Genomic DNA, 26836 nt, shown 5'->3' on the forward strand with positions numbered 1-26836 from the left:
TCGGAGGTGGGGGTAGTGCGGTGCAGGCTCCCAGGACCACAGCTCGGGCCCAGAATCCCCAGAAGGTGCAGAGGGATGCCGTTCAACTTCCCACTGGGCTCCTTTCACCAAAATGGCCTTGCCATTACCAAGACTTTATGCCCCCGTGGAACTGGACACCCTGCTTTCATCTGGCCATGCCCATGGAGTTTGTTCTAGTTCCATTTTGCCTTCATTGCCAGGAAGCTCAGGAGCCCTCAACATTATCTCCTCCCCTTTGCCTCTTTCTAGCTCTTCCCCACCATGCTTTCTGCCAAGCCTGTTCAGCACCTCTGCACTTGCTGTTACCTCTCCCCAGAAGGGCTGTCCTCAAACACCAGTTCTGATTTCTTAGAGAGGTCCTTCCACGGTCCTGTCCAATGCGGTCACCTCCCACTGTCACTTGATTTCTTTGGCCTGTATTATAATCGCTATAGTTTGCATCACTTTCTGGGATTACTTTTATTGCTAACTTGCCCGTGGTTCCTGGTCCACTGTGCCAGCTTAACGACTGGGCCTCACTTGCCACAGTTGACTTCCAGCTCCCGGCATGGTGGGCAGCCAGTGAATAAGCATGGATAAAAATGAACTGCTATAGCTGCATTAGGGATGTATGAAGCATAGGATTATCTCGAAATCTTAAACTTTCCCATTTCTATATAAATGGTCCTGCTGATGTCTTTTACTCTTGAGTGGTTTCTGATCCGCCTTGGATCTGGGTATAACTGACAAGTGGACTACAGGCTATCCTCCCCTGCTGGGAGCTGGCTGCAGGGCTGAGGGCCACAGGAGTATTTGCTCCCACAGCCTGACAAGGGCCATTTGCTATTTGCTGGTTGCCCTGTCAGTCCCGACTCACAGATGAGACATCAACCGATGCAGGCAGAGCTGTCCAGAGTGGCAGGGCAGCACCAAGAGCAGGGTGGGGAGTGGGCTATCAGAGAACTCTGTGTTCGGGGGCAGACCCCTCCCCCAGGTGAGTAGAACTTCCCAGAGAAAATGCGGTCACACTAGATCTAGGCCTCTGTTGCATTAGACACATAGGAAAACTGGGGAGCAAACAGAGCGGCCAGGACTTTGGGTGGACACGGGCAGGTAGTAGGCTAAGGCACCATCTGCAGCCCTAGGGACAGCTGGAAAGGGTCCTGGGGTCTCCGGGAACTGTGGAGGAGACTGCCCAGCATCTCGGAGCCAGGGCAAATAGACAGACAAGTCAGGCCCTGCAAACTTGCACAGCTGCTTCCCAGTTGAGGGTTCTCTGGGGCCTGGCACTTTCCACCTGAGTTGCACATGAGAACTCTTATTAAAGGGCTCCCATGTGCCTGTGGTCCCAGGCACTGGAAGTGTGAGCAGCTGGTTGTGCCTCTGGCTCGCTCTAGACACGCAGGTGTGGACCCCACTGTGGCGCTGGGCTGAGGACCCTGGGGAGGAAGTATGGCCTTCAGCGAGGTGATTCCCACGAGAAGACAGAGTTGTAAACCGAAGAGGTTATAATAAGCAACCTCGCCTCGCTGGCTGTGGATGGGCTTGTTGTTCTTTTCAGAGCCTGTGCTATTTCTGGTGTAAAGTGACCTTCCTCCTTTCTCCCTGGGGCTCCTCCTGCTGACTGCCTAAGGTCCCGGCCTCTCCTGGGGCCTCAGGAGCTGAGAGGCCACACAAAACCTAGGTATCCTGGTGGTGTTGGGTCTTGATGCTTAGCTCCCAGGCACGGACCCTGATCCCAGTGGGGAGGGCTGCAGAACCGGGCAGAGGGAAGATCTGACCGAGGTCCCACTGCTCTCAATCCCTTGTGAGTCTGGGGAGAAAGAGATGTGTTCAGGCAGAGGTGAAGGCCATGTTCTTAGCAAACATGCGCCGGATCATACTTCTGTCTGCCAGAGACCTCAGCCCCAGCCACCTGCATCACCTTGGCTGCCCAGGCAAAGGGCCACTTGTCATTCCCCAGAGGACATGCGGTGGGCAGGGCAGCCCTGCTCCTGTCCCCGCATGGCCCACCCCGCCTACCTGCTTGTCCTGCAGGTCCGAGGAGAGCTCATAACTCTCAGAGAGTGACCGCGAGCGCTTGATGGCCTCCTCCTCGGCCTGCTTGCGCAGGATGGAGGTCGAGTGCTGCAGCTTGGGCCTCCTCGTGCGCTGCTGCTGCCCTGGTGGCCCCGAGTACAGCCCATAGGCTCCTATTGACGGGTGCTCGTAGTGGTCTGGGCTCAGGCTGGAACCGGGCACTAAGGGGCCCTGGTGGTAGGCGGAGGGGCTGTCCAGGGACGTGCCGGTCTCGCTGCTGGGGGCCTCGCCCTCGACGCTGCAGAGGAGAGAGAAGGGGAAGGCTTCCTGTGACTGCAGAGCCAGGATCTGATAGGCTGCCGAGAGGCAGGAGGTGGCAATGGCTAAGAAGACCCCACACACCCGGTCTCCCTGCTTCCCCCTGCCCGCTGAATGTCCACTAGCCCACACACAGCCCTGACAAGGCCTCTGCACTGCACTCCTAGGTGCCCTCCGACAGGGTTCACTCCCTCTGCAGCACGCACTGCCTTCAAATGTCGGACACAAGCGACTGCCTGCCAGCTTGTGCCTGTCTCCCACACAAGGCCAGCTCTGTGAGAGGAGGCCGTGGCCCACTGGTTCAAGGATGGAACTCAGTGCCCAGAAGTGGGCCTGCACACAGTAGGCACTCAGTAAACACTGATCGGCTGGTTTTGTGGGTCATGTCACCTTCTCTGTCGCATGTCCACCACCTGTGTTAAGCACATTACTGATGTCTTTATTGTGTCCCTCCCCTCACCAAAAAAATGCATGTACCGAAACCGTAACTCCAGTACTTCAGAACGTGACTATCTTTGCAGACAGGACCTTTAAAGAGGTGACTAAGTTAAAATGGGCCCTCAGGGTAGCCTCAATCCAACTGTGTGCTTACAACAGGAGAGATGAGGACACAGACTCGCACGGAGAACATGACTGGAAGATGGATGCCCGGTGGCCAGGGAGAAGTGACCGTGCTGATGTCTGGCTCTGGGACTCGGCCCCAGAACCGTGAGGAGTGAGTGTACCTCAGTTAAGGTGTCCAATGTGTGGGACTAGTTCCAGCAGGCTTGGAAACAAGGACAGTGTAAGACACACATTTTCTCTAAACCTTAAAATGAGTCTGCAAATGAATAATTAACTCCCCTTTTTACAGATGCACAAACCGAGGCCCGTACAAGTAGAGACTTGCCTGCGCAGGGGTGAGCGGGGAAGAAAGCCTAAATTGGTGGTACTCTACCTCACTGCCCAGTGTCTACAGGATGATACACACCCCTCTCAACATTCCAAGTGTCAAGTAGAAGAGGACCCCCCTGGGGGGGGGGGACAGAGAAGGACTGGCTGACTCACTCACCCCAAATTCACAAGCTTAGACACTGGTCTCCATTGCATCGTGCTTTTCAGAGCGAGCAGGAAAGAGGGAATCAATTTATACAATGAGTTTCAAGTTCAGAATACAACTTCTGGTAGCCTCTCCAGTCGCCTGAGGGTTTCCCAGTCCCTGTAAAATATCACTCAACCTCTAAAGACCCTCTGATCCCAGGGGTCAGGGTGGAGGTCTCTCTGGAAGTGGCCCTGGGGAAAGATGGGAACACAGGCCCCACCCAGGCTGTGGTCCTTCCTCAATGGTCTGTCTTCAGACCCTTGGGAACGCCTTGTATTCAGCAGCCTTGGGGCCAACCGGTCCAGCCCTGCGCAGCTTGGTCGCCACTGTCCCCACGTGTCACAGGGCCCAGCAGGACCTCGCTGCCAAGTGTAGACTGTGAGTCTGTTCAATGACTTGGGGTGGGGAGCAGCTCTAGAAAGACTCAGTTGGGGGGGAGTGGGGCACAGGGAAGAAGGCCCAGGAGCGGGGAGGGCAAGGCCAGCACACCCAGGCAGCGGGAGGCAGCACGACCTTTGGTTCCAGTTCTGCCTGGAGCCAGGGACAGGCCGCAAATCCCTGCCTGGCTTTCCAACCAGTAGTTTAAGAATAGACAGGACTTCCGCTCCACCAGCTGGCTCCAGCCCAGGGGATGTGCAGTGGGTCTCCTGTGACTAAGGACATCCCTTCCTGTTCCGAGAGTCTGAAATATAACAAAGGTCCTTCCTTGGGGAAGAGCCCTGAGCTGGGAGTTAAGAGACCTGGGGGACCTGGCAATCAGGTGGGCTGCCTGGAATCAAGGCCTACCAGAAAGCTGGACTAGATGCCTCCAAGGTGTCAGAGGAATACCACCCCTCAAGACGCTCCTGACATCACTGGCCCCCAACAGCAGCTTGCTCTGGGCCTTGTGTGGCTGTGCTGGGAGAGGAGAGGGCTGGGGGCAGGTAGCCTATAAACGCTCCTATTCTGGCACAGCCGATATGGTGGAGGACTCTGGGCGCTTTGGTGGTAGGTGTGCTGTGGTAACAACACCTGAAGGTGGGGACCCTATGCTCCCAGGACTTTTGCATGGGCTGTCCCCTCTGCTTAGATCCCTCTAGTCCAGAGCTTTACAGGGACACACTCACCTCCTTCTGGTCTACTCAATGCTGCCTTCCAAGCAAGGGTGACACTAGTGATTCCTAATGTACAATCACACCTCCTTCCCCTAGCACCCCTAGCATTCCTAATCCCTTACTCTGCTTTTATCCCCCTCTATGATGAGCATCGCCTGTAACACAGTATTCCTTCGTCACCTGTCTCCCGCACAGTACGTAAGCTCTAAAGGGCGGGCTAATGTATCCTGGGCTTTGCTGGCTGCTCCCCAAGTGTCAGGAAGAGTGGGGCAATTCCCCAGGCCTGCTGGGCCTGGGCCTGGACAGTTTCTTCCTTCATCCCCATCAGTATCCTCTGTGACTCAACCAAACTTGGGATCTTTGCCCCATAACCTACAGGGTCCTGGGTCAGCCCCTTTACTCCCTCCCCTATAGTCACCCCCACCCCATTCCTAAGCCCTGCTGAATCCATATGAATGGAGCTCCTTTGAGTTGAGGAGGGCGATAACCCTTCCACACCCCCAGTCCATCCTGATAGGAGGATGTGGCCAGCACTGCGCCCCCATAACCGAGGGGGATGGAAGTTATTATGTCAAGAAGGTAAGACCTGCCGGAGCCAGAGAACATCCCTTCTGGGTGGCCCTGGTCAGAAGCAACATGGGGGCAGGCACTGAGAATCTTTTCTTAATCTGAACCAAAAACTAGTTAGCACAAAGAGAATATGTTACAGTGAAATTCTCGCTCAGGAATGTACCCTGCTTCGTGGCTCACAAAGCTGGCCAGCAACAGCTGTCAGAATCCATGCAGACACCCGGCCAGTCTCTGCTTGAACCTCGGATGTTTGCTGACGGCGGCATGCTGAAACTCAAGGCTCGAAGCCCCTCTCCCCCTGTGCTGATTAGTACTCAGCTCTGTCCCCAGCTTCTTCCTGGGGGAGCAGGAGCTGTGAGCAGTACTCATCTCCTCCTCCCACAGCAGGTCACAGATCTAGGGAAGCAGATCTTTGCTGTAAAATGAGGTGCGTGCTTAACCAGGATATACAAGTCTCTTGGGGGGGGGGGGCAGGCCTGGCCCAGTCCTCCCTCCAACCATGGGCTCTGCTCCCCACCCCCAAGTCTTGCTGCCCCACAAGTGTCCCTCACCACGGACACTTCCTAGCTGGAGCGCAACTTCGCCCCAGCCCTTTTGGGACTGACAGCCTGGATCCACCATACAGGGCTGAGGACCTCAGGGGCCACACACTGGAATTCAAGATTTCTCAGGCTCCTGGGTCATATGCCAATCAAGGAATGGGGAGGCACCTGTTTCAAATCCCTGATATTCTCTGACAGTTTAGTTTCTGGAACATTCTGTGACAGTTATGGGTGCTACCCAGCTCTTTCCAGTAATGCTCCTGGTGCAGCAATCAAGCCCTGTTGTAGGGAGTGACACTAAGGAGATACAGGATGTCCACTGAGGTGTTTACAGTCACAAAACCTGGGAATAATCTAATTGCTAGTCAACAAGGATTGATTTAAATTAGTTATCATAATGGAAATGATGTCAGGATAGGGGGAGACCTGGCTTGAATGAAAAGGTCCTGGGGAGTTTTTGGTTGGCCGTAGTACAAATTGATGCCCTGGTGCAGCTTGAAGTCAGCCACTAACATGGATTAATGAAAAGCCAGAAGCACAAACAGTCCTCTGCTCACGATAGGTGCCAGGTCACAGAGGAAGATGGTGTCTGGGAGCAGCACTGACTGTCCAGAGCCCCAGAGAAGGAGAGTAACCCTGAACACGTGAAGGCACCAGCTCTACCACTGCCATTGGCTAATTGATCACACACTCCCCTCCCAGATCTTCCAAACAGCACTCCACACACTGACCCTGGCTGGCACACAAGGTGAACTCTACTTGCCAACCCCAAATTATAACATGCCAGGAGAAAAACTCAAGATCTAAAGCCACCTCCCACCAAAAGCTGGGACTGTCTGGCCAGGAGGAAAGCAGCCAGAGGGGGCCTGTTGTCAAGCTTCTCAAAGGTTTGACAAGTGGAGGCGGGGAAGAGATTTTTCCTGGGGACAGAACTATGGCAGATGTCATGGGACCCGAGAAAGAATACTCTCAGTACTTAAGACTGCTTAAGAGGTGGTGAACTCCATGTCACTGGAGGTGTGCAAGCTGCAGCAGGTCAGATACCAGCAAAGGTGTGGCCAAAGGACTCCTGACTAGAAGATGCTCTGCGTCGTCTGAACCTGTACACCCCAGCCTGGGTCTCCCCACCACCCTTCATTTGTTTTTCATGGCCTCTGAGAGGCCGCATTTAGGTTTCCGCTCAAATCCCACTTCCTACATAAGGCTACCCCAACTTATTGCAGCCCACACCCCCACATTCTCTGTCACTTTGTAGACTACCCAGAAAGAGTATGTGTGCACAAGTGCATATACCACTTGCCCCTAGGAACCTGCAGACCCTGACCTGCCCTATAAAGAAACACAGGAGTGGTCAGCAGGGGGACCTTCCCAAGAGACCAAGCGCCACATGTACACACAGGCCATGGAGCTGCACCTGGCTCCAGCAGTCCCTGCTTCCTCCTCCTGCAGCCCAGGGGCCCCAAGCTCAGTCACTGGATGATCATCTGAGTTTCTCCCCACTCCAGGTTTTCCAGCATGCCTCCCTCCACTGGAGGCTGATCTGTGTTATTTTTATGTGGGGAAACAGTGCCCTGAGTTTCCGACTGCCTAGGACAATGAAAACCACAGAAGAAAGGACACATTCTGAAGTGCCCCCTCCCCACCACCAAGTGCTGGGGCTGGGCGGGCTGCTTGCCACACTTATGAGCCAGATGTCTGAATTGGAATTCTGGTTTCACTGCTTACCCGCTGTGTGGCCAAGGGCAGGAATACTTCTCTGCCTCAGTTTCCTTTCCTTGTAAAGTGGGGGCAGTCAAGAGCCCTGACGTCACATAACTGCTGCTCAACAGGGTCGATACAGGTAAAGTCCTTAAGTGAGTGCTTGGCTCATGAGAAGCACCTTCTACTTGCTGTCTCGGGTTATTCTTTGAACAAGAGGGCAACCTACACGTCCTGGCAGATACAGGCAGGAGGCCAGGCAGCTCAGCGCCGGAGCAGGCCGCTGCCCCTGCCCTCTCTCTGCAGACACCTACCTCCAGCTGCAGGTGAAAGACAAAGGATGAGCCCCTGGGGGTGGGATGAGGGAGGGTAAGAGTCTAGAGAGGACCTGACCCAGGCCCCAGGGCCCAGACACTGTGTCCTGACGCCCACTGGGGAGTGAGTGAGAGAAGGGAGCCCTCGGCCTGGCCTCTGGGGCCATGGATGTCTCTAATTATGGCCTGTAAAGTCACGAATGACTTTTCTCAAGAAAAATGTTAGTCGGAGGCGGCTCTTGGCAGAGGCACTGGGGCCCAGGCGAAGCAGGGCCCGCCCCGCCCCCACGATCGATGAAGATGAGGACAACAGCGTTCGTCCACAGCATGAGAGTCGTGGAACGTATTTAATTGTCTCTACAGCTGGCGAGTGAAATCTGAGCTAGGCAGGCTGGCTTCGGCGCCTAAATGCTCACCCAGCGTACCTACATGACGTCTTAGCAGCGCGCACGCACACGTAGGGGTTAAGCAGCAACAACTCTCCTCCACAAACCTGCTGGACAGGTGCCATGCTGGGTGTCTGCACTATGTGTCCTGAACCCACCACCACAGCTGGGAACTAGCATGGAACTAGGTCACTATCCCTTCTGCAGATGAATATAGAGCTTAGTCACTGGGCCAAGAGCCCACATGCAGGGGAGAGTGGGGCTGGGACTTGACCCTGGGGGGTGTGTACCATTTGGTTGCTCACAGTAGAGCATGTTGACAGGCTAGGGATGGGCCAAGGTCCAGAGCCTGGGGGTCTTGGGGCTGCGTGTGGTCATGAGATCAGTAAGCTTTGGCTACATGTGGCCCGCTGTGGTCACGTCACATAGGAAATTCATTCTCTTTGGAGTGGGCCAGGCCCCACACTGGAGGAAGCGGCATCTGAAAGCCTGTCTGTGGTTAAGTGTCCACGCTGGAGCCTCCGTCCAGACTCCTGGCAGTCTGCACAGGCCAGAGCAAAACAGCCTCCAGGCCTGTGCCTCCCCCACACTCTGCTCTCAGGGTTTCTGATTTCCAGAAAGGGAGTCTAGACAGGGCAGGGACAACTAATTCCCAGCTCCCACAAGCTCCTTGTGGGGCTTTCTCTGGCAATTCGCTGTGAGCCCACATTAATGAGGCTGATTATCCAAACAGAGAAGGGGATGTTGTCACTTTGCTCCAGGTCCAGACAGACTACAGCAGGCCTGGGAGGAGGCGAGGATGAGAAGGAGATGGAGGCAGTGTCCTCTGGGCAAGAGCAGCCTGGGGAGGAGCCACTACCTTCGTGTGGCTGTGCTGCGGCGGAGTGGGCAGGCGGGGCCTGGAGGCAGAGGGAGGCTGTGAGGGAGGCTACCAGGAGGTTTTTAGCAGTTCAGTTATTGAGAAGGGGCTGCTGTGGCTTGGGGTGGTCAGTCACCAGACACACCCCACTGGGCCACTTGGGAGCCCTGGTATGAGCTGAGTTCCAGTAGTTGATCCCTATCGTGATCCCACGGCAGGCACTGCTGTCCCCAATCTGCAGATAGGGACGTGGAGACTCAGGATTCATGACCCACCCAAGACCGCAGAGCTTGGAGAAGGATAAGGTACGAAAGCACATTGTTCTCCTGACCCTTCCCATTCTGAGAAAGGTTCCTGAGCCTGGGGCAGCCCCCAAGAGCTGGCATGGCCCTAAGGAGCAGAGTGCAAGGACACAGAGCTGGGGTGCCCACCAGGAAGGGGCCGGAGAGAGCTTCAGGGAGGGGGGTTCGGGAGGCCATTCCTGTGTTGGCCACCCACCCCCACGCTGGGGAGGCAGCATCTCTGTCGATGCCTAAAGATTTGTGGCCTGGACAATTGATTATTGGTTCTTGGAGGGGAGAGATGTGCAGGTGGCAACAGAAGGGGCTCATGGATCCTAGAACCTCCCCCAAGCTGCCCCTCCCAGGTAGGTGGTAGGGGCCTCCTAGACGGAGGCTGGGCAATGTGAGGCATCTCCCTGATGGGCAGGGTGAGGGCAGACATGTCCTAAAAGGAAATGTCCTCAGAAGAGCGGGGGGCAGGAGGAGGTGCTTGCAGCCTGCAGGGCCGGCTGGACATCTGAGGGGCTGGGGCAGGAGGAGGCAGCGGCCATGAGTGCACGGGAAGCACGTGTGTGGCCACAGACATGGAGCCCTGTGCTCGCAGCCTCCAGACAGCCAAGGCCCCGGACAGACGGTCTGGCAGGAACTGGGAAGCTTTAGGGGAGGACTGAGGCACAGACATCACAGCATCCAACATGACCTCTGGCTGGGGAACTAGCAGAGCCATATCCAAAAACAAGGGAGGTGACGCGCTTTCTGGGCAATCCAGAGGCACCCTGTGAGGCGATTTGTATAGAATAGACTCGTGGCCACTCAAATGATCAAATACACATCTCTCATCTATATTTGGTCTCTGTCCAGTTCCTGACTCACAGCTCCCCAACCACTGGGAGTTTCTGTGATGGGAGTGATGAAGGGTCTTACGTAGAGTGAATGAGGTGGCTCTGGGACACACCCAAGGATGGAGGTGGGTCTCCTGGAGAACCAATCATGAGGCTAGCAGTTTGGACACTCCAGCCCTGGCCCCAGACCTCTGGGGAGGGCAGAGGGCCAGGAGATTGAACTCAATCATCAATGGCCAGTGATGTGACCAGCCTTCCCGAGTAGCAAATCTCTGAAAAGCTAAAAGGACGAGATGAGCGAGCGGCGGTGCTGGGAGACCAGGCGCCGAGAACGCACGTAGAGCCCACGCCCTCTCCCGGGCCCTGCTGTCTGCGTCTCTCCCACCCGCTGGTCAGCGGCCAGCAAGCACACTGTTTCTCTGAGTTCTGTGAGCCACTCTAGCCAATTAACCGAACCTGATTTACACCGGTCAGGCAGAAGCCAGTTGTCAGAAGATGACCACCTGGGCCTGTGACTGGCACCCAAAGAGGAGGGCAGTGTCGGGAGCCCGTGGAAACTGATACTGCCTCAGGGCAGAGAATGTCCGTGTTGAGCTGAATCCTTGAACACGCTGCTGGTGGCAGGTTGGCGTGGAGAACACACACCCATGTTTCCATTGGTCCAGGAACCAGTTCACACCCTTGAGGGCTTGGTGGGGGCTAGGGGGAGTCCCCAAATTTGCTTTCATGAAGATATGCAGTAATGACAAAGGAAGCCAAGAAGCCAACACGCAACTGCCCGGGGAGATCCTCTGGGATGACGGGTGGGTCTCTCAACACAGGCTCACTCAGAGCAGCCTCCCCACCTCAGCAGACAGCGACTTGATCCTTCTGGTTGCTCAGGCCAATCATCAGAGCATCCCTTTTGGCATCTGTCACTTTCTTCCATTTGTCAGCAAATCAGGCTGCTTTACCTTCGAAAGAGAGCTGGGCTCTGACCATCGTCCCTTCCCCCATCTAGCCCGTGTCTGTGTTGCCCTCACCTCTTGCCTGCATTATTGCTACAGTCTCTCCAGGGGGCTCTTCTGGTCTCTCAAGATGCCCTCCACCCTTCTCCACAAGATCCTTCTCTGGGATCCTATTAAAATTGAACTCTGACCAGGTCCTTCTTCTGCTCCTAGATCACTGGAATATAGACTCAGAAGATACTGCAGGACCCATATATCCCATCCCAGCCCAGTGGCCTCCTGGCTGTTCCCATAACCTGGAGCAATCCTACCTCAGGACCTTTGCACATGCTGTTCCTGCTGTTGCATGTCTCTTTTCCTGGACACCCACTGGCTCATCCCTTACCTCTTTCAGATGTTTCCTGACATTTCTTTCTAAAAACTGCCCACCCCCAGTCCTCCCACACCCTTCCATACTCCACTTCGCTCTGGAGTGCCCCATACACCATATGTGGGTATGTGACTACTGACTAGCTTCCCCACAGGCTGTCGGTCCTGTGAGAGTCTCCAGAACGCAGCGGGCATCTTTGCACCGCAAAAGGCACAAAAACCCTCAGGCCAGGACTGGTATCCTCCCCCAAAGAAGGTGGTGGCCAGGAAACAGATGAAATAACTTTCAGAACTGGAAGACCCTCAGGAGGCTTAGGGCCACATGGCCCCAAGCTGGGAGATTCAGCAACCTATTCCTGTGCTGAAATCCTCAAAATTCCAAGGAAGCAAAGCGTCACTCAGTGGTGGGGCCCCAGAGCCACAGTGTGAAAGGGCCCCAGGTGACTGTGACATGCTGGCTGTCTAGAATCTTCTGGAGGCCTTGACTTTCTTTGAGGGGCAGGGAAGAGGGTCGGTGGGATGCTGAGGAGGCCCAATACCCTTACCCATCAGCAAACCAGGGATCAGACAGGGCCAATTTCAGGAGTCTGAGATGGCTAAAGCAAGAGAAAATGGGGGTTCACGGTGATGTTGCACCTGCATGCAAGGATGGGTCACAGCCCCCTCCCCTCTGGTCTGTGGTCTGCATCCCCATCCCTCTTGGCTGCCACAAACCTCTGGGATGGCCCCTGCTTGGAAACCCCAGCACTGCCTGCCCAGCTGCATGGGGACATGGGAGCTGGCCCTGCTCTGCACACGCTGTCCCTTCATCTCTGGGGCCAGGGCCATGGCCACGTGGCCTATGACAGGCCAAGACCTGTCTTGCTGACTTCCCACCCTTAGGCCTGCCCTGCCGAGGGGTGATAAAGTCTGCCCAGCTCTGCTTCCCGGGCTGCAGCATTATCTCTAATTACCCGGCACCCAGACCTCCAGAAGTGGCTTTTACATACGTATAAAAATACAGGACTCTGAACAATGAATTTTTCTAAGTAGAAGGCTATTTTTAGGGCTTTGCTTACTGAACCAACATTCAGCATTTCCCCATTTGTCAGCTGCTGGCGAAAGGGTGCTTATCAGGAAAGATGGGCTTTTCGCAGTGCCCAAGCTGGTGGGGTGCACATGGAGGCTGCCCCATGGTTTGGGTGCCCTGGGCTCTGCGTAGTACTCGACTGGGATGCTGCGAGGGCTGGGGCCAATAACCGGGTTCTACTGACTTCTCTGAGCTTCAGGGTCCCACCTGCACAGTGGGGGCGAGGCTGCCACTTGGGGACATCATGGTGAAGTCAGGTGACGGTGCCCTAATGCCCAGCCTAGTGAGACAGGAATTATTCCAGGAAGAGCCGAAACAGTTCCAGGTTCCCAGGACAGAGCTTGCCCTTATCAGTGCAGCCAGAGGGAAGAAAGAAGTCTCCTGTCCCGTCAACATGTTTTCCAAGGTCCTCTTTCCAGCCCCAGGGAGGAGGAGGCTGCAGCCTCCTGGGGTGCAGGCCTCCTCCCAAACATAAAGACAGTCTGTCTGTCTGCCTGCCTGTGGAGCTGGAGCCGGGCGGGACCGTCCCGCCGCTCTGCTGTGAGTCACTCCCACAAAAATAACCGGAGGTCAGAGTGGGCCTTGGAGATTGAACTTTAGGCTTCTGGAGATGTGAAGGTTTCGGGGTCGACCCCACGAGCCTAGAATCAGCCCCATATGACTTTGGGGCTCCCATCAGAGTTGAGGGTCTTGGCTGTATGTAAATACAGTAGCTCTCTGCAGGCAAAGGGGTGGGGGGCTATGGTATGTGAATGCCAGTGCAGTCCTGCAAGACTCAGCAGCATGGCAAATGTGGGGAAGCAGGGTCCCCTGGCAGTAAAGAAGTAAAAGAGAGGTTCACCCACACCTCCTTGGTCTCTATCTAATCAAGCTCTTGGTTTCCTCATAGCTTGTCTCATGTCTGACTCTACCCTTTTTCATTCAGACTGGTTTACGAGTCTGTCTCCACTAGAACGCTAGCCCCGAAGGGAGGAAGAGTGGCTGCCTGGGATCCTTGCTCGGGACACCCCCAGGGTCAAGAACACAGCCTGGCACAAGCAGACACTCAGGATTTGTCATGAATGAAAGAGGCGGTAAGTGGTGCTACCAGTGACTCAGGAGCCTGCACAGAACTGGGAGTGGCATCATCACCCACCAGGTTACTCACTTGCTCCACAAACCCAGCGATGAAAACAGTGATGCCCAGTGAACAATCAGGATCCGAAGCCACAGACCTACCTGCCACGGGCCCTCCTATAGCTAAGCCCAAGTGTCCTCTTCCCAGACCAGGACCCATGAGGACTCCTTTTCCCTCTAGGACCCTTGGGTGGTACCACCCTCTCAGCCTCCCCTGGCATATCACCTAGGGCACCTCAAAACTCCCCACCAGCTGAGGACAGGGCTCACCCCTCTCCTGTTTACAAGCACCAAGGCCTGTAGGGGAGAGACACCTGTTTTGGTCACACAGCACAATGGGGGACCCGTGTCCATGCTCGCTTCTCTGCGCTGTGGGTGGGCCTCGGAAATACAAAAAGGCTGCGGACTCCGCGGACATGTTCTATACCCAGTACGCTGCACCCCAAGCCCCTAGTCACAAGGGGGTCAAATGCAGTCCCATCCCTGAAAGATGTCCTGGCCGGCCTCTGCCTGGTGCCCACTCCCCACAACCCACGGGGCCTGCAGGCCAGGCCGGCACTGGTGGGGCCTCAGACAGGAAGCAGGGGCAGACACTCACTCCACAGGCTGGCACACAGGCACTTTGACTTGGGCTGAAAGCCAGCTGGCAAAGGGGAGCTGGGAGGCCCTGGGTGGGAGCAGGGACTTGGGCAAGGGTGGGAGTTCGATGCAAACACCCTGCAATCAAGCCAGGCCAGAGCGTCTGCTGGAGAGGTGTTGTGATAGTGACATCGCTATCAGTCTCAGAGAGGGGGCCCGCCCCGCCCCAGGACCTCCTGTGGGCCAGAGCACCAAGCCAGGGCACCGGCCTCAATCAAGGGGAGGACCAGGCCTTGGAGCCAGCCCTGCAACCAGACCCAGGCCTGGCAGTCTTGCAGAGAGGCTGTGAAACAGCCTCTGTTCTCCCCAGCACCACCCAGGCCCGTGCCCGCCCCATTGCTCCTCGCAGGGATACCTCAGACAACACGGAATTCTCTGGGACATGGAAGCCTCCTTTCGAGGGGATTTCTGGCACTCAATAAACAGTTCTGGATTGGTGGGCCCTGCCCCAAATAGTATTTATTTTTAAAACTGGAACAAATCATGAACATTTTAAAATCTAGAGATTTTATATGAAAATCTAGGCTTCTGACTTCTCTTGGGGGTAGGAGGGAAATAGCTGAGGATCTGGCCAACTGGGCCCATATACCCACTTGATACCAGTTAGAACTGGGTGGCAGCCACACCCATAAGACAGCTTATACTTAGCCTTAGCCACAGTCTTCCCCACTCCCTATCACCTGCTCACCCATGGGCCGCTCCTCTCCCTTATGGCACCATCTGCCCAATGACAGCATCTGCATTTGCCTGTGATGTTTGCAAAGGAGCAAAATTCCAAGACCCAACGCCAAGAGCAGAAGTCATCTGCAGCTCTAGGATCAGTTGTTCCCAGGGAACCTGATTTAGAACACCACTTCCCCAGGGGCAGGGGTCAAGGATTCCCACAGCTCTGCACAACTGGTGGGAAGGCCGAGCCCTTCCACTCTGGGGTGTTATGAGTGTTTAATTTCTACAAGACCCCACCAAAATGATGCCATCATACAGACCAGAACCCGCAACCACACAGCCCTCACAGCCACTGAGCCCCCGCTCTCCAGTCACCCTCATCTCTCAGTTTCATACAGTTCAAATACCATTTTAAAAAGTCATCTGAAACCAGTGTTTATTCCAAAGCTGGACACTCAGGTGATGTCCTGGGGTCTGAACCCAAGCTCAGCCTCCCCTCGGCAGCCCCTCTGCCTGTCTTGGTTCAGAATGATGCCCCAGCGGTCCAGAAGTACAGCCACGAGGCTGCTGGAGTTCAACGTCCCCAACGTTGAACTCCAGCAGCCCTTCTTCCGGGCTGAGTGTCCCGGGGAGGTCACCTCACCTCCCTGGGGATCTGCACTCTCATCTTTGCGACGGGCATCATTCCGGCCCTGCTTACCCAATAGGAGTGTGGGAATTCAGGGAGGACAGGCCCTGCCTTTCAAAGCCCTGTGCAAACTTGTGGCGCTGTTTCCTCTCTGCAGTGACAGAGATGAAAGGATCGACCCAGAGTCCTTGCTGAGCTTGCCAGGGCCACAGGAGGGTCTTCAGGAGATGTGTCCTCCAGCCTGCCATCAACGAAAGTGCTCCCTGATCAGGGCCCAGAAGCAGTTTGGTGTCTCTCTACACAGCTCAGTACTTTCAAAAGCCCCTTTGCTTTGCTTCCACCCACAGCTTACCTGGTGCCCAGCAACAAAGTCTACAAAACTGCTCCCCTCACCATGACCTCATCTGCAGATGGCATCACCTTCTTCCCTTTCTGGATGTTTTATTAGCCATTTCCTTAGCCTACCCTCTGCCAGACCTTCACCTCCGGCTAAGCCAGGGCAGTCCTTGTCGTTTCTGACTGCACAAAGACGGCCAGAGCTTCCAAGCCCTGTGCTCACTTGGAAAGATTTTTCAGAAAACACACCATACCACACAGGCAGGCACACGCGCGCGCGCGCGCGCACACACACACACACACACACACACAGCCAAAAATCTTCTTGGCTGAGCCAAATTAAATACAGAGGCCTCTAGTTATTTCCATACGCAAAAAATGGACTTAAATAAAGCAGTTCTCTGTGGCAGGCTCCAGCAGACAGGGCTGGGTCGGGCCCCAGGGACGCCCGAGTGCCGAGCGGGAGGCACTGGCCGGGGAGGCTGGCTCTGAATGAGAGTGTGGGCAGAGAAGAGGAGAAAGATGCCCGTTGTGCAGGCCTCCCTGCCCTGGACCCAGCTTGTGGGTCGCGGCCAGGCGTGTGGCCTTCTTGGAGCCCAGGACAATCTTGGCCCTGGCTTTCCAGTGCCCTACCCCTACCTAAACTACCACTACCACACGGTCCCCAGGGCAGCCCTTGCACGTGCCCCTCTCCGTGGCCAGAAAGCACTTTCTAACATGCAAACCAATCCGTCCTCTGGCTTAGAGTCATGGTCACGGCCCAAACCCCTCCATGTGGCACCCTCACCCCCTTTGCACAGGGCCCCTGCCTACCTCCTGGCCTGCTGTCATCTGACCCCACTGCACGAGGCCTGTGACACCGTCTGAGGACCAGCAGCTGCTGTGCCAGTTCTGTTCCCCCTCACGTCCATCCCTGGCTGCCTGGTGCCCTGGAGCAGAGGGAGCAGAGTCCACGAGGGCCCATGGGGCTCCTACACCTGAGCAAGAGCAGACCCTGCGAGGGGCGCATTTGTGTCTGTGTCCTTAGGGCCGGCGCAGCAGTTCAAAAAGCACGTGAAGAGTGAAGGACTGAGCTGAGGATGGTGACAAGGCTGATAGTGAACAGATCACGGTCCCCACGCCTGGTGCTGCTCTCAGCACTGCTTGTGGAACTAACTCATCGCATATTTTAGAACTTTTTAGAAATAGATGTTTATATTTTTAGAGCAGTTTTAAGTTCCCAGCAAAGTTGACTGGCAATTACAGTGATTTCCTGCACATCTCCACACGTGCATAGCCCCCCCCCCCACTATCAACACCCAACCCTGGGGTACCCTCTGTACTGACACATCACCACCACCAAGCCTACATCACCAAGTTTACATGTGGTGTAACTCTTGGTGTCACATAGAACCGCCTTTGGAGACAGGTGCTATATCATCTTCCCATTTTCTAGATGAAGAAACTGAGGCACTGGGCTACCAGCCAATGGACCAAGCAGCTTCGTCCCCTCCCGCACCCCTCTTCCCCGTCATGTTCTTCCCTGTGTGGTGAAAGTCTACCTGGCCTTGTCTGCCGACCGAATTCCTCCTGCCCTCTCAGGGTCTGGACCTGTGGCACAGGGGCCGTCAGGCTCCACAGCACACATGCGCCCACCACTGGCTGGCCTCCATCTGCGTGCAGCACCCAGAACAGGCATGCAGAGAGGGCCTGGGGGTAGAATAAAGGCTCAGGATAGGGGCTATTGCCCCCTCAACCTCCTGCAACCAGAGTGTGGCACACTCCTTCCCTGAAGACTGACACTTGGTAGGCAAGAGCTGTGTGTCTTTTAGTAAGTGGCTTGGCCTCTCTATGCCTCAGTTTCTCAGTCACAATATGGGGCTGTCTACCTCAGAGCAAATGCTGCGGCACACACAAGTCCGCGGGCTGGGGGCTGTCACCCAAGCCATGCTCAGGGTAGCTATTATTATCACAACACAGGATTGTGTTACTTTCCTAAATCATATGGGCGCCAGGGGGACTAAAAGGGAGCTATGTGAGGGGGAGCCCCATGGGGAGAGGCCTTAAGGAGCGACCTTGGCTCAGGAACAGGTGTCAGACAATGGGACCGACACCAGCACCCTCCCCTTTAGAGAGTGAGGGGTGAGCTGACTGGGCGTGATCACTAGTCAGAGCTGGGCTGGCCCACTGCTTTTTAACTTAGCTGAGGGCCCTCTATGGGCAAGCACTGGGTTAGATGCTAGGGGCAGAAATAATAATATGCAATTCCTTGATTAATGTCACTTTCTTCAATATGGCTTCATTATGACATTAGTAAGAGAAAAAAAAATCCTGGCCAACATTGAAAAAACTGACATCATTTGAGAACCTGCTTTTGTTATGTCATTTTGCTTAAGGTTGAAGTTTCTAAGAACCTCTCGGTGATGCTAAGGCTTACTGTGTTCCTAACAGTGGCAGCAACTATAACTGACGGGGCACCTACTGCATGCCAGGCTCCAAATCTGGCTGTGGGCGGGCCGGGACTGAGCCAGTGATGGGCAAAGGTGAGAGGAGGGGTCAAAGCCAACCCCAGGATTCAGGCAGAGTCTGATTGGATGAAGGAGAAGCAGAGCTGGGGATGGGCAGGTAATGAGGAGGCAGGTGAGAAGTCACAGGAAAGACTGTGAGAAGGGAGGACCCAGGTGGCGAGGACCCAGGCGGCGAGGGGCTGGCCACACGGCTGGGAAGGAGATGCAGTGTGGTGGGAGGAGACCCGGGACCCGGCTTAAGAGAAGATGGAGGCAGAGTATCAGGCTGCTCACAAGCCAAGCAAGGTGAGGAGTCAACATGTCTAGGGGTGGGGAGGGAGGGTACCACTGCCTGCTTCCACCAACTGGCCGAGGCCAGGCAGGACCTTGTGGGGACACTCAGCAGACGCCACCGTCCCCACTGGGAAGCTGAGGAGTCAAGACAATAGACAGACCCTCTGACCTGATGGGAGAAGCCAAGAACCTTTCCCCAGGAAGCCCTGCCTGATGGGGTAGTCATAGGCTGGCTGCCTCCGACCACTTGCAGACCCAGGGTGCCCATGTAGGTTTCCCCAAGGGGGGCAGGCATTGGCTGGTCTTTAAGGCCGAGAAGCTGGTCCAGGTTCCCGAGTTGCTGGTCTTGGGGACCTATCCCAGGGACGTGACATCTCTGGAGCCAGATGTAGGCTGACCACTGGTCAGGTTCTTGATTTAAAATCAACAAAATGCGTGGGATTTGCTTCCAGATAATCTGCGGGCAACAAAATAAACTGCCCGTGGGGTCGCTACATATTCTCTCTTCTGTGTATGTTTGAAATGTTTCCGTAAGAAAAAGCTCAAAATAGTGCTAAGAATCTGCTGTTCACCTCAAGGCCTGTTATCTTCCTGGGCCATTTTGCTATTTTTACTAAATGGGGAAAAAAAAGAGACCCACAAAATCTCAGACCCTGCACATTCAAATTATGGCTCTGCAAAAAGTCCAGGCCAGGGGCGGGGGTGGCAGAGAGCTCACGTCTGCACGTCCCCCTCCTTGCAGCAGAGGAAAGAGCTGCTTCCCGAAGGCTTCCTCCCCAAGCAATTGGGGGGGGGGGGCCCACGCAGGGCCTATATGGAAATAACAGGAATAACAATAACCGCAGCTGCTGTGATTAACAAGAACCCTGGGAGCAGGGGGCAGTTCTTACACCTCCTGGGGCTGAGATCTCATATACCTGAGGTCCCAGGCCAGAGTTTCCAAGGCTGCTGTGTGGCCTCGAGCCTCTGTGTCTGTGGGTGGCTGCTCAGAGGGCCAAAGCTGAAATCAGGTGGGGGTCCTGCAGGTTCCTGTCTCCCCCACGCTTCCTGCCTCTTCTTGTTTCCTCCATTCTAAGATGCCCACGACCCCCCAAAACAGTGTGGAGGGGGGCCTCCCTGGTGGCGCAATGGTTGAGCGCTGGCTTGCAAAGCTGTCTGCAGCCTCTGCAGCGCCAGTTTGAACCCCGGCCGCCAGGCGAGGGTCCCACATGGCTCGCAGACCTCTCTTGCCACGCCCGCTGCTCCCCTCAGCAGTGTATTTTCTCAGTCTGCCTGTTCTGTTCCCCGCTCTGGCTCTGGTAAATTCTCTCACCCTCCCGTGCTTCTGACTGCACCCAGTGCTTGTATAAATAAATAAATAAATAAATAAATCTTTAACACAAACTAACAAACAAAACAGTGTGGAGGGGGAAAGATACCCATTACCCAGAAAACCAAACCTATATTCTGCAATGCCTAAATTCCTTATTTTCCTTTTCTTACTGCAGTTTCCTTATCTGTAAGATGGGAATAATACTTCCACGATACAGCTACTCCACAGGGCTCTTGGGAGGTTCATATAAGATAAATATGCATAGAATTCAAAGGCCACCCAAATGTCAGATATTACCATTTTTATTCAGTAGCCTGTCCCAGCCCCAGTCTCAAAACTGCCAGTTCCAGACACACCCAAACCAGCTGTGGCTTTGCCCAAACCCCACTGAACTTTTCTCTCCTTCCTGCTAGCATACAGGAAGGACATCTGTGTGTGCTGCCCACACCACCTCTCCCTCCATGGTCCTCGCTTGACAGATACAGCCGCAGCAGCTCACCAAGTGACCACTGTGCCCTGGCTGCACCCACAGTGGTAATTGAGGCTTATGCCTAGTTTCCCCAGGACCCCCTGCCACCCTTTACCCACAGCCACAAGCCGCCTCCCTACCTGCTGGTTGATGGAGCAGCAGGACCAGGAACCTGAGGCCTTAGCCTCATCAGCAGCCGCTCCAGGGCGGACTAGCGCATGAAAGTGGCCCAAAGCCCCAGCACTCAGCCACCAGCTAGAACTGCAGCTCTGTCCCAGCAGCCCCAGGTACCCCCACCCCAGCAGGGGCCCAAAGGTCTTTCCTCCTTCATGGCGCAGGCCAGGGGCCCGTCCCAGCTAAGACAGCTTCCCTCTAGCCACTTTGCCGGGATTTTCCCAATCCACGGGCAACAACTGTCCACTCCAAATGGGCTGTTTGAATCCGCAGCTGGGGCCAGGGGACCTTGAGGACACACACAAGCCGAGGGCTCCAGCCACTTCTCACTGAGCCTGCAGCCCAGCTCACCGCAGTCACCCCTCACCCCATCAACAGCCCTCGCCCTTCAATCACTTCCTTCACAATCACCTGCTTGCTCTTGACCCCAGCTGGTCCAGGGCTAAAAAGAGTCTCCCCTGAACACAGTCCTGTTGTAGCATAGTTGCATTTCTCAGCCCTGAAGTACCAGCTAGAAGCCACAATACAGCAGGTGCTGCCTGCACCCGTTTATGGGGCTTCACCCCTGAACTCCTCCCGGTGACGAGCTCTTGATAGCCACACTTTAAAAATGAGGAAACTGAGGCATAGACAGGCCAAGGAACATGCCCGAGAACAGAGAGTGTGGGGAGCAGAGCTTGGGGTAGGACTACAGCATCTATAATGTTCCGCTCCAAACCCTTCAACTCCAACCACTGGGCTAAACGTTCTCCTTCAGCAAATAACCAAAGGGTCACGAAGCTCACCCCTATCATAGGGACTGAAACTTAGGCCCAGAATGGGGATGCAGAATCCACTGATGGACACCAGGGCTTCTAGGGAGGCCGGATCCAATAGCCAGTTGGTTCTGGCCAGGCCTCTCTCTCTGAAGGGGAAACCCGCCAAGCTTTGCTAATAACTAGGATAAATAATAACACTTACAATGATAATAACTGACATCCACTGCGTGCTTACTCTAATGCAATAAGGCACTGTGCTGAATATTTTTACTCATAATGCATTTACTCCCTCAACCACCTAGCCCCCGAGGCAGAAATAAAGACAAATGCTATTTGCTTCCGTCTTTTAAAATGGGCGAACACATTCGTGCTGGCAGGAAGGTGCCGACCTGGCCCGGGCGATAGGTACCCCCTAGCCGGGGGTCTTCTACATTGTCCAGCTTATTCGTGGTCTCCGCTCCCGCGGGATCAGGCTCAGCAGCCCACACGCAAGCATCCCTGATGACGCCAAAGGCCCCAGCCTTGCGTTTCCTCACCAAGCACAAAGCGGTTGTGTCTCACAATGAGTTGGCTGTGGGGGGATGGGTGGCTCTTGTCCCCACAACCCCGCTTACCCCTAAGGGGGGATGAGGAAAGCATGCTATGCTCAAAACGCTGCAAAGCTGAGGATGACGGGGCCAGTGCCAGATGCCCCTGGAATGTCTGGAGAAGCAGTTCTGGGGCCTGTCGGGTCTGGAAGACATAAGGACGGCCCAGGGGGTTGTCGTCAGTCATTTTGCAGGCTGGGACATTCGGGGACATCTGGGAATGGCAGGGGACACCAGGCACCTGGCCTGGGGCTTAGGAAAGAGGCCCAAGGCTCCACTTACAATGGTGATACATTCTGCTAAAGATGGCTTAATCCCAGAGGCAGCAGAGCCTGCACTTGTTCTCAGCCAAAGTGCCGAGGAGCAATAGGAAGCAGACACAGCTACGAAGGGCGGACACCTGAAGTCAGGCGGCCTGGGTTCTAATCGCAGCTGGTCGCTCCCCACTGTCCCCCAAATGGGGGATAGCAGAAGCCCTTCCTTCTAAACTGCTTTGAGGATTAAGTATTTCACTCAGAGTTCATGAAATGATCCCCACTGCTCTTCCTATTATTACACTAACCTTTGGAAAAAGATGAAAAAAAACAAATGTTGGCGTGTCCCCATCTCTACAAATGGGGAGGGGTTCTTGTCTGGTCGTACACGGGGGACCTTGAGTGCATATGAAACTGCTACCCTTTTCAGAAGGCATAAACCTTTCTCAATAAAATGGGCAGAATGCTCCTTTCTACCAGGGAGCAGGGAAGCCACAGCCACAAACAAATGAGGCATAAAAAGACAGCAAAGTCAGAGCCACTAAGAGAAGACGCAGCCCTGCAAAGAGCAATCTCACAAAATTCCATGGGGGCCTCCGTAACCTGCCTGCTATCCCAGAAGCCAGCAGAGGGGAAAACGGTGCGAACCACTTGGATTCAGCAGTAGTACAAGTGGGAAGAGGTGGCACTAATGACGATGGTGATGACAGATGGCATCTGCTGGGCATCTAACATGAGCCAGTCACCGGGGAAAGCAACACAGCCCCTGGGAAATGTTCTGGTGCCACATTTCGTGGATGAGGAAGTCAAGGTTCAGAGAGAGGTGGCGACATGACTGAGGCTACACAGCTAGTCAGGCTTCTGTGCCATCCTGAACTCTGACTTGTGGTTTCGCCGGATTAACCTTGGTGCTATTACACATCTAGCTCAGAGCCTGGCATGAAGGAGGTGCTAAGTATCTGCTTGGTGAGGACACAGAGGAACACAGGAAGGCATCATCCTGGGTGGTCTGGGATGGCACATGTGCCCTCCAAGCAGGGAGGTGAAAATGCACGCTGGGTGTATTCTCTTCCTGCTGACTGTTGCGCCTGCCATGTGCCCGGGCCATGCAGGGGGTAGTGGAGCATGAGCACGCCCAGGCCTGGGGATGGAGGGGGACTCGTCAGAAGAGTGGCAAGTCCAGGTGCACCAGGCCATGTTCTCCACCATAATGGCCATCAATTTTCTCCTAGCACTTGCTCACACAGTGGGAGCAGCCTGATTCTCTCAGGCCACACCAATTAATTCTTCAGGAGCCTTAATGGCCTTTAAACTCATTATGACTTGCTTTTGAGGACAAATGATCAATCATACTCAACAGTCTCTGCGCATCCACCCCCTCACCCAAACACTCTTCGCCAGGGGCCTCGGGCCTGGTTTGAGCCTAAAGCCGGGTGGTCACCTTGTCTCTGTGCTTGCTGGGCGGATATTCCACACATCATCATAATTCAGAGGAAATTTACAAAAGAGGAAGGAAGAAAGTCCTCCGGGTCACCGGCAGTGGAAGAGCAGATGCTGACTTGGACGACGGGGGGCACTTGGCGGCGGGCTGGACTGGCCAGCTCGGCATGGGCTTCCAGATACTCCTTCACACAGCATTATTCCCTCCACAGAGGCTTGAGGGATGTAGTAACGCGCACCAACTCACAAAGCAAAGCTGGGATCTGAAACCAAGTCTGTTTGCCTCCCTGGGCTCGTCTCTCCTAAAGTCCTGAGCTGCTCTGGACTTGGGTTCACTTGGCCAACCACGGTCCCATGAGCCACAGACTCTCTTCGGGTAACACCTGACTGTGTGCAGGCACACGCAGGTTCATGTTCCTAGAACCCAGGGAGTCCTGTCCAGTTCCAGAAACACCGATTTGCGCAGTCATTGCACTGTTTGGCTGTGTAGCTGTCAGCCCCGTGCACGTTTTTGAACCAAAGCTGTGTAAATATTAGCACAACTAGTTCATAGTCCAAGTTCTATGAGCGAAGCCTGAAAGTCCCAGGGGGCTGGCAAGGGCCCTCCAGAGGCCCCGCATCTGGACATGTGCGGTTGACTCCAGGCTCCCCTTGTAACATCTGAGTCACTAGATTAGTGTGGCTAGTTGGGGTAGGGGGCAGGAAGAGTGCCCGGGTGCCAGGACAGGCACAGCAGAACAGGTGCTTCTCATAGACTTGAGCTATGGAGCCCGTGCTTGAAAGGGGTGTGGCTGTGCTGTGCATGATTCTCTTCCCAACTCGGAGTCTCCAAAGGTCTCTGGAGAGGGTTTCTGGGGGAGATGGTGAGCTGAAAGGACTCTGAGTGAGAGGCAAGCTGGCCAGCCCAGGGAGTGCCTGGAGAAGCTTCTGCAGGCCAGAGGCTGGGCTGACCCTCGCTGCCCCTCCCCTAGGCTCCCTGGGAACCACATACCAGGTGCTCCAGCAAATGTGGCCCACCTGCTCTGAGGCCAAAGCAGGTGCTGTGGGCAGTGCCTGAGCAGTGCTTTTCAATCTCCTGGACACTGACCCTGGGCTCTGAGACTGGGCAGGCGCTGTGAGCTGCCATTCGTTGCTACCCCCAACCACACAGAGATCAGAGCAGGCTTCTCTGCAACTGGGACTTTCACCTGGGATACACAGAGGGACTTTCAATGAGAAAGGATGCAGGACCGAGAAATATGCAAAAAGAGGTGGCTGCAGACATTCTGACCAGAATGTCTGACCAGAATGTGACGTTGGAGGGGTGCTGATGGTGGGGCAGAGAAACCCCTCATCCCTCTTAGCTGGGGGGAGATGCAGGCAGCAGAGCATGCTGACTACTGACTACTGTGTCCCCACTGGCCTTCTGGCCTCAGGAGGACAATACTCTGAGTTTTGCTCATAGCTTTGTACCCAGCATAGAGCAGGGACTGGCACACAGTAGGCACTCAACAGACCACAGAGCCTTGTGACTGAGGAAGACGTAACACAAACTGCTTGCTCTCCTGCTGGGGATGCCTGCACCACAAGGATAAGAAGGCAAACAATACTGGGTGGGGGTGGGACAGCTGTGTAAGGCAGGCACGTGTCGGGTATGAATGCCGCGACCCTCATTCTCGGACTGATGCCACCGATTCCAGACAGCTGGCCCTGCAGCTGCAGCCTGCTCCGCTTCCCCCCAGATGCAAGGAGTTATGGCTCCTTGGGAATGGCCTCCACAACCCCACATGGAGCCTTAGGCCTAGAGCCCCTGGGGCAAGGAGGGGGCAGAGGGGAACACATGCATGTTCTCAGTGGAACTGCCAGACACAGGCTACAGAATTTTTGAACTCAAAGATCAAACGGCTGCAGGTGGGCTCCCCCCACCAGGAGGCCTGACACAAGCCAAGTCAGCTTGTCAACAAATCCCCTCCGCCCAGCAGCCCTGCTCCTCCTGCTCCTCCGAGGGGCCTGCAGACAGCTCAGGGGGCAGCTGCGCTGGCGAGGGAACGGAGGAAATCGATATTCCCAGCACATACACACTCTGTTTTCCTCCCTCTCTCCATCAACACCGGCCCTTGGATGCCCAGACAGCTGCCCACAGCCCCGGAAGCAGAAAGGGCTGGTGGCTCTGATGCACGCTCACTCCCCCCATGCCCGACCACACCACAAACACCCCCAAATCCGCCAGCAGCCCCCTCCGGTCGGCCAGCAGGCACACAGACCTCCGCCTTCCCCTGCCCTCCACACCCCACGCACGCGCGGGTGCCCGCGGGGTGCGCACTCGGAGGCTCAGTGACACGGGCACACGTAGCCACCGACAGGCCCAGGGTCTCCCAGGAGCCGCCCCGCAGGACTCTGGCAGCTTCTGGGCCGCGGCACCCAGGCAGGAGCACCGACGCCGCCGCCGCCGGCGCGCTGTCTCCAAACTCCCGAGCACTTGCTCCCCTAACTCCAGAGGAGTCCAAGCAAGGCCCAGGGTGTCCCCCACAGAAACTCATCCACATCCCGCTCCCCACGGCTTCTCTCGCGCCCGCACACGCACACCCGTCCTGACAGCGACGGGTCCCCACACGCGCGAACCGGGGTCCGGTGCACACACCAGCACCCACGAACAGACTCACGCCCCCCATCCGCTCTCCTCCCCGCTGCCGCCTCTCCGGCGCCCGCCTCCCCGCCGGCCCAGGCCCCCCGCGCCAGAGAGCAGGGCGCCCCGAGAGAGCGCGAGCGGCCGGGGTGCGCCGCGCCCCCACCCCTCCCCGCCGCGCCGCCCGCCGCCCCGCGCGCCCCTCCCGCAGCCCGGGGCCCGCGCCGCCCGCCTTACCCGCTGTCAAGCTCCAGCTCCAGCAGGGACTGGGTGCGCTCCGAGTTGCAGTGCAGGCACCACATGGCGGCCGCGGCGGGGCTGCCCGGGGCCGGCGCCCGGGCCCAGCCGAGCGCCGCCGCCCCCCGCCCGGCGGCCCGACCCCGGGGCCGGCACCCCCGCCGCACGCCCTCCTCGCGCCCCGGCCCCGCGCCCGGGTGGCCGCCGCTCGGCCCCGCGCCCGAGCAGCCCCGGCCGGCCGAGCCCGCCCTCCGCCGCCGCCGCCCGCCTGGCGCAGCGCGAGGCCCGGCCGAGGAATGTGGACCGCGAGGGGCGGCGCGGGGGCGGGGCGCGCGGGGCGCGTGGGGCGCGCGGGGGGCGGGGCCGTGCGGGGGCGCCGGGGGGCGCGCGGGGGCGGGGCGGGGGCGGGGCAGCGCCGAGCCGCGGGGTGCCGAGCGCAGGGCGGG

The 26836-nt window shown here is 56.2% G+C and overlaps 1 protein-coding gene across 5 annotated transcripts in view; it reads right to left on the reverse strand.

The window, feature by feature from the left end:
* IQSEC1 (IQ motif and Sec7 domain ArfGEF 1) overlaps positions 1-26836 on the reverse strand; it is a gene marked incomplete at both ends in the record, with an annotated part of 285659 nt that overhangs the window by 34760 nt on the left and 224063 nt on the right. For 3 of the 5 annotated variants that reach the window (XM_084248437.1, XM_084248434.1, XM_084248435.1), the window contains one exon: positions 2023-2317. In XM_084248437.1, coding sequence (XP_084104563.1) covers positions 2023-2317 — 295 coding nt within the window. Of the gene's footprint in view, positions 1-2022; positions 2318-26390; positions 26456-26836 lie in introns of those variants that run through there. The other 2 variants (XM_084248438.1, XM_084248436.1) reach the window with 1 other exon arrangement.

This window comes from Talpa europaea (genome assembly GCF_964194135.1).
Source record: "Talpa europaea genome assembly, chromosome: 11".
Classification (NCBI taxonomy): Eukaryota; Metazoa; Chordata; class Mammalia; order Eulipotyphla; family Talpidae; genus Talpa; species Talpa europaea.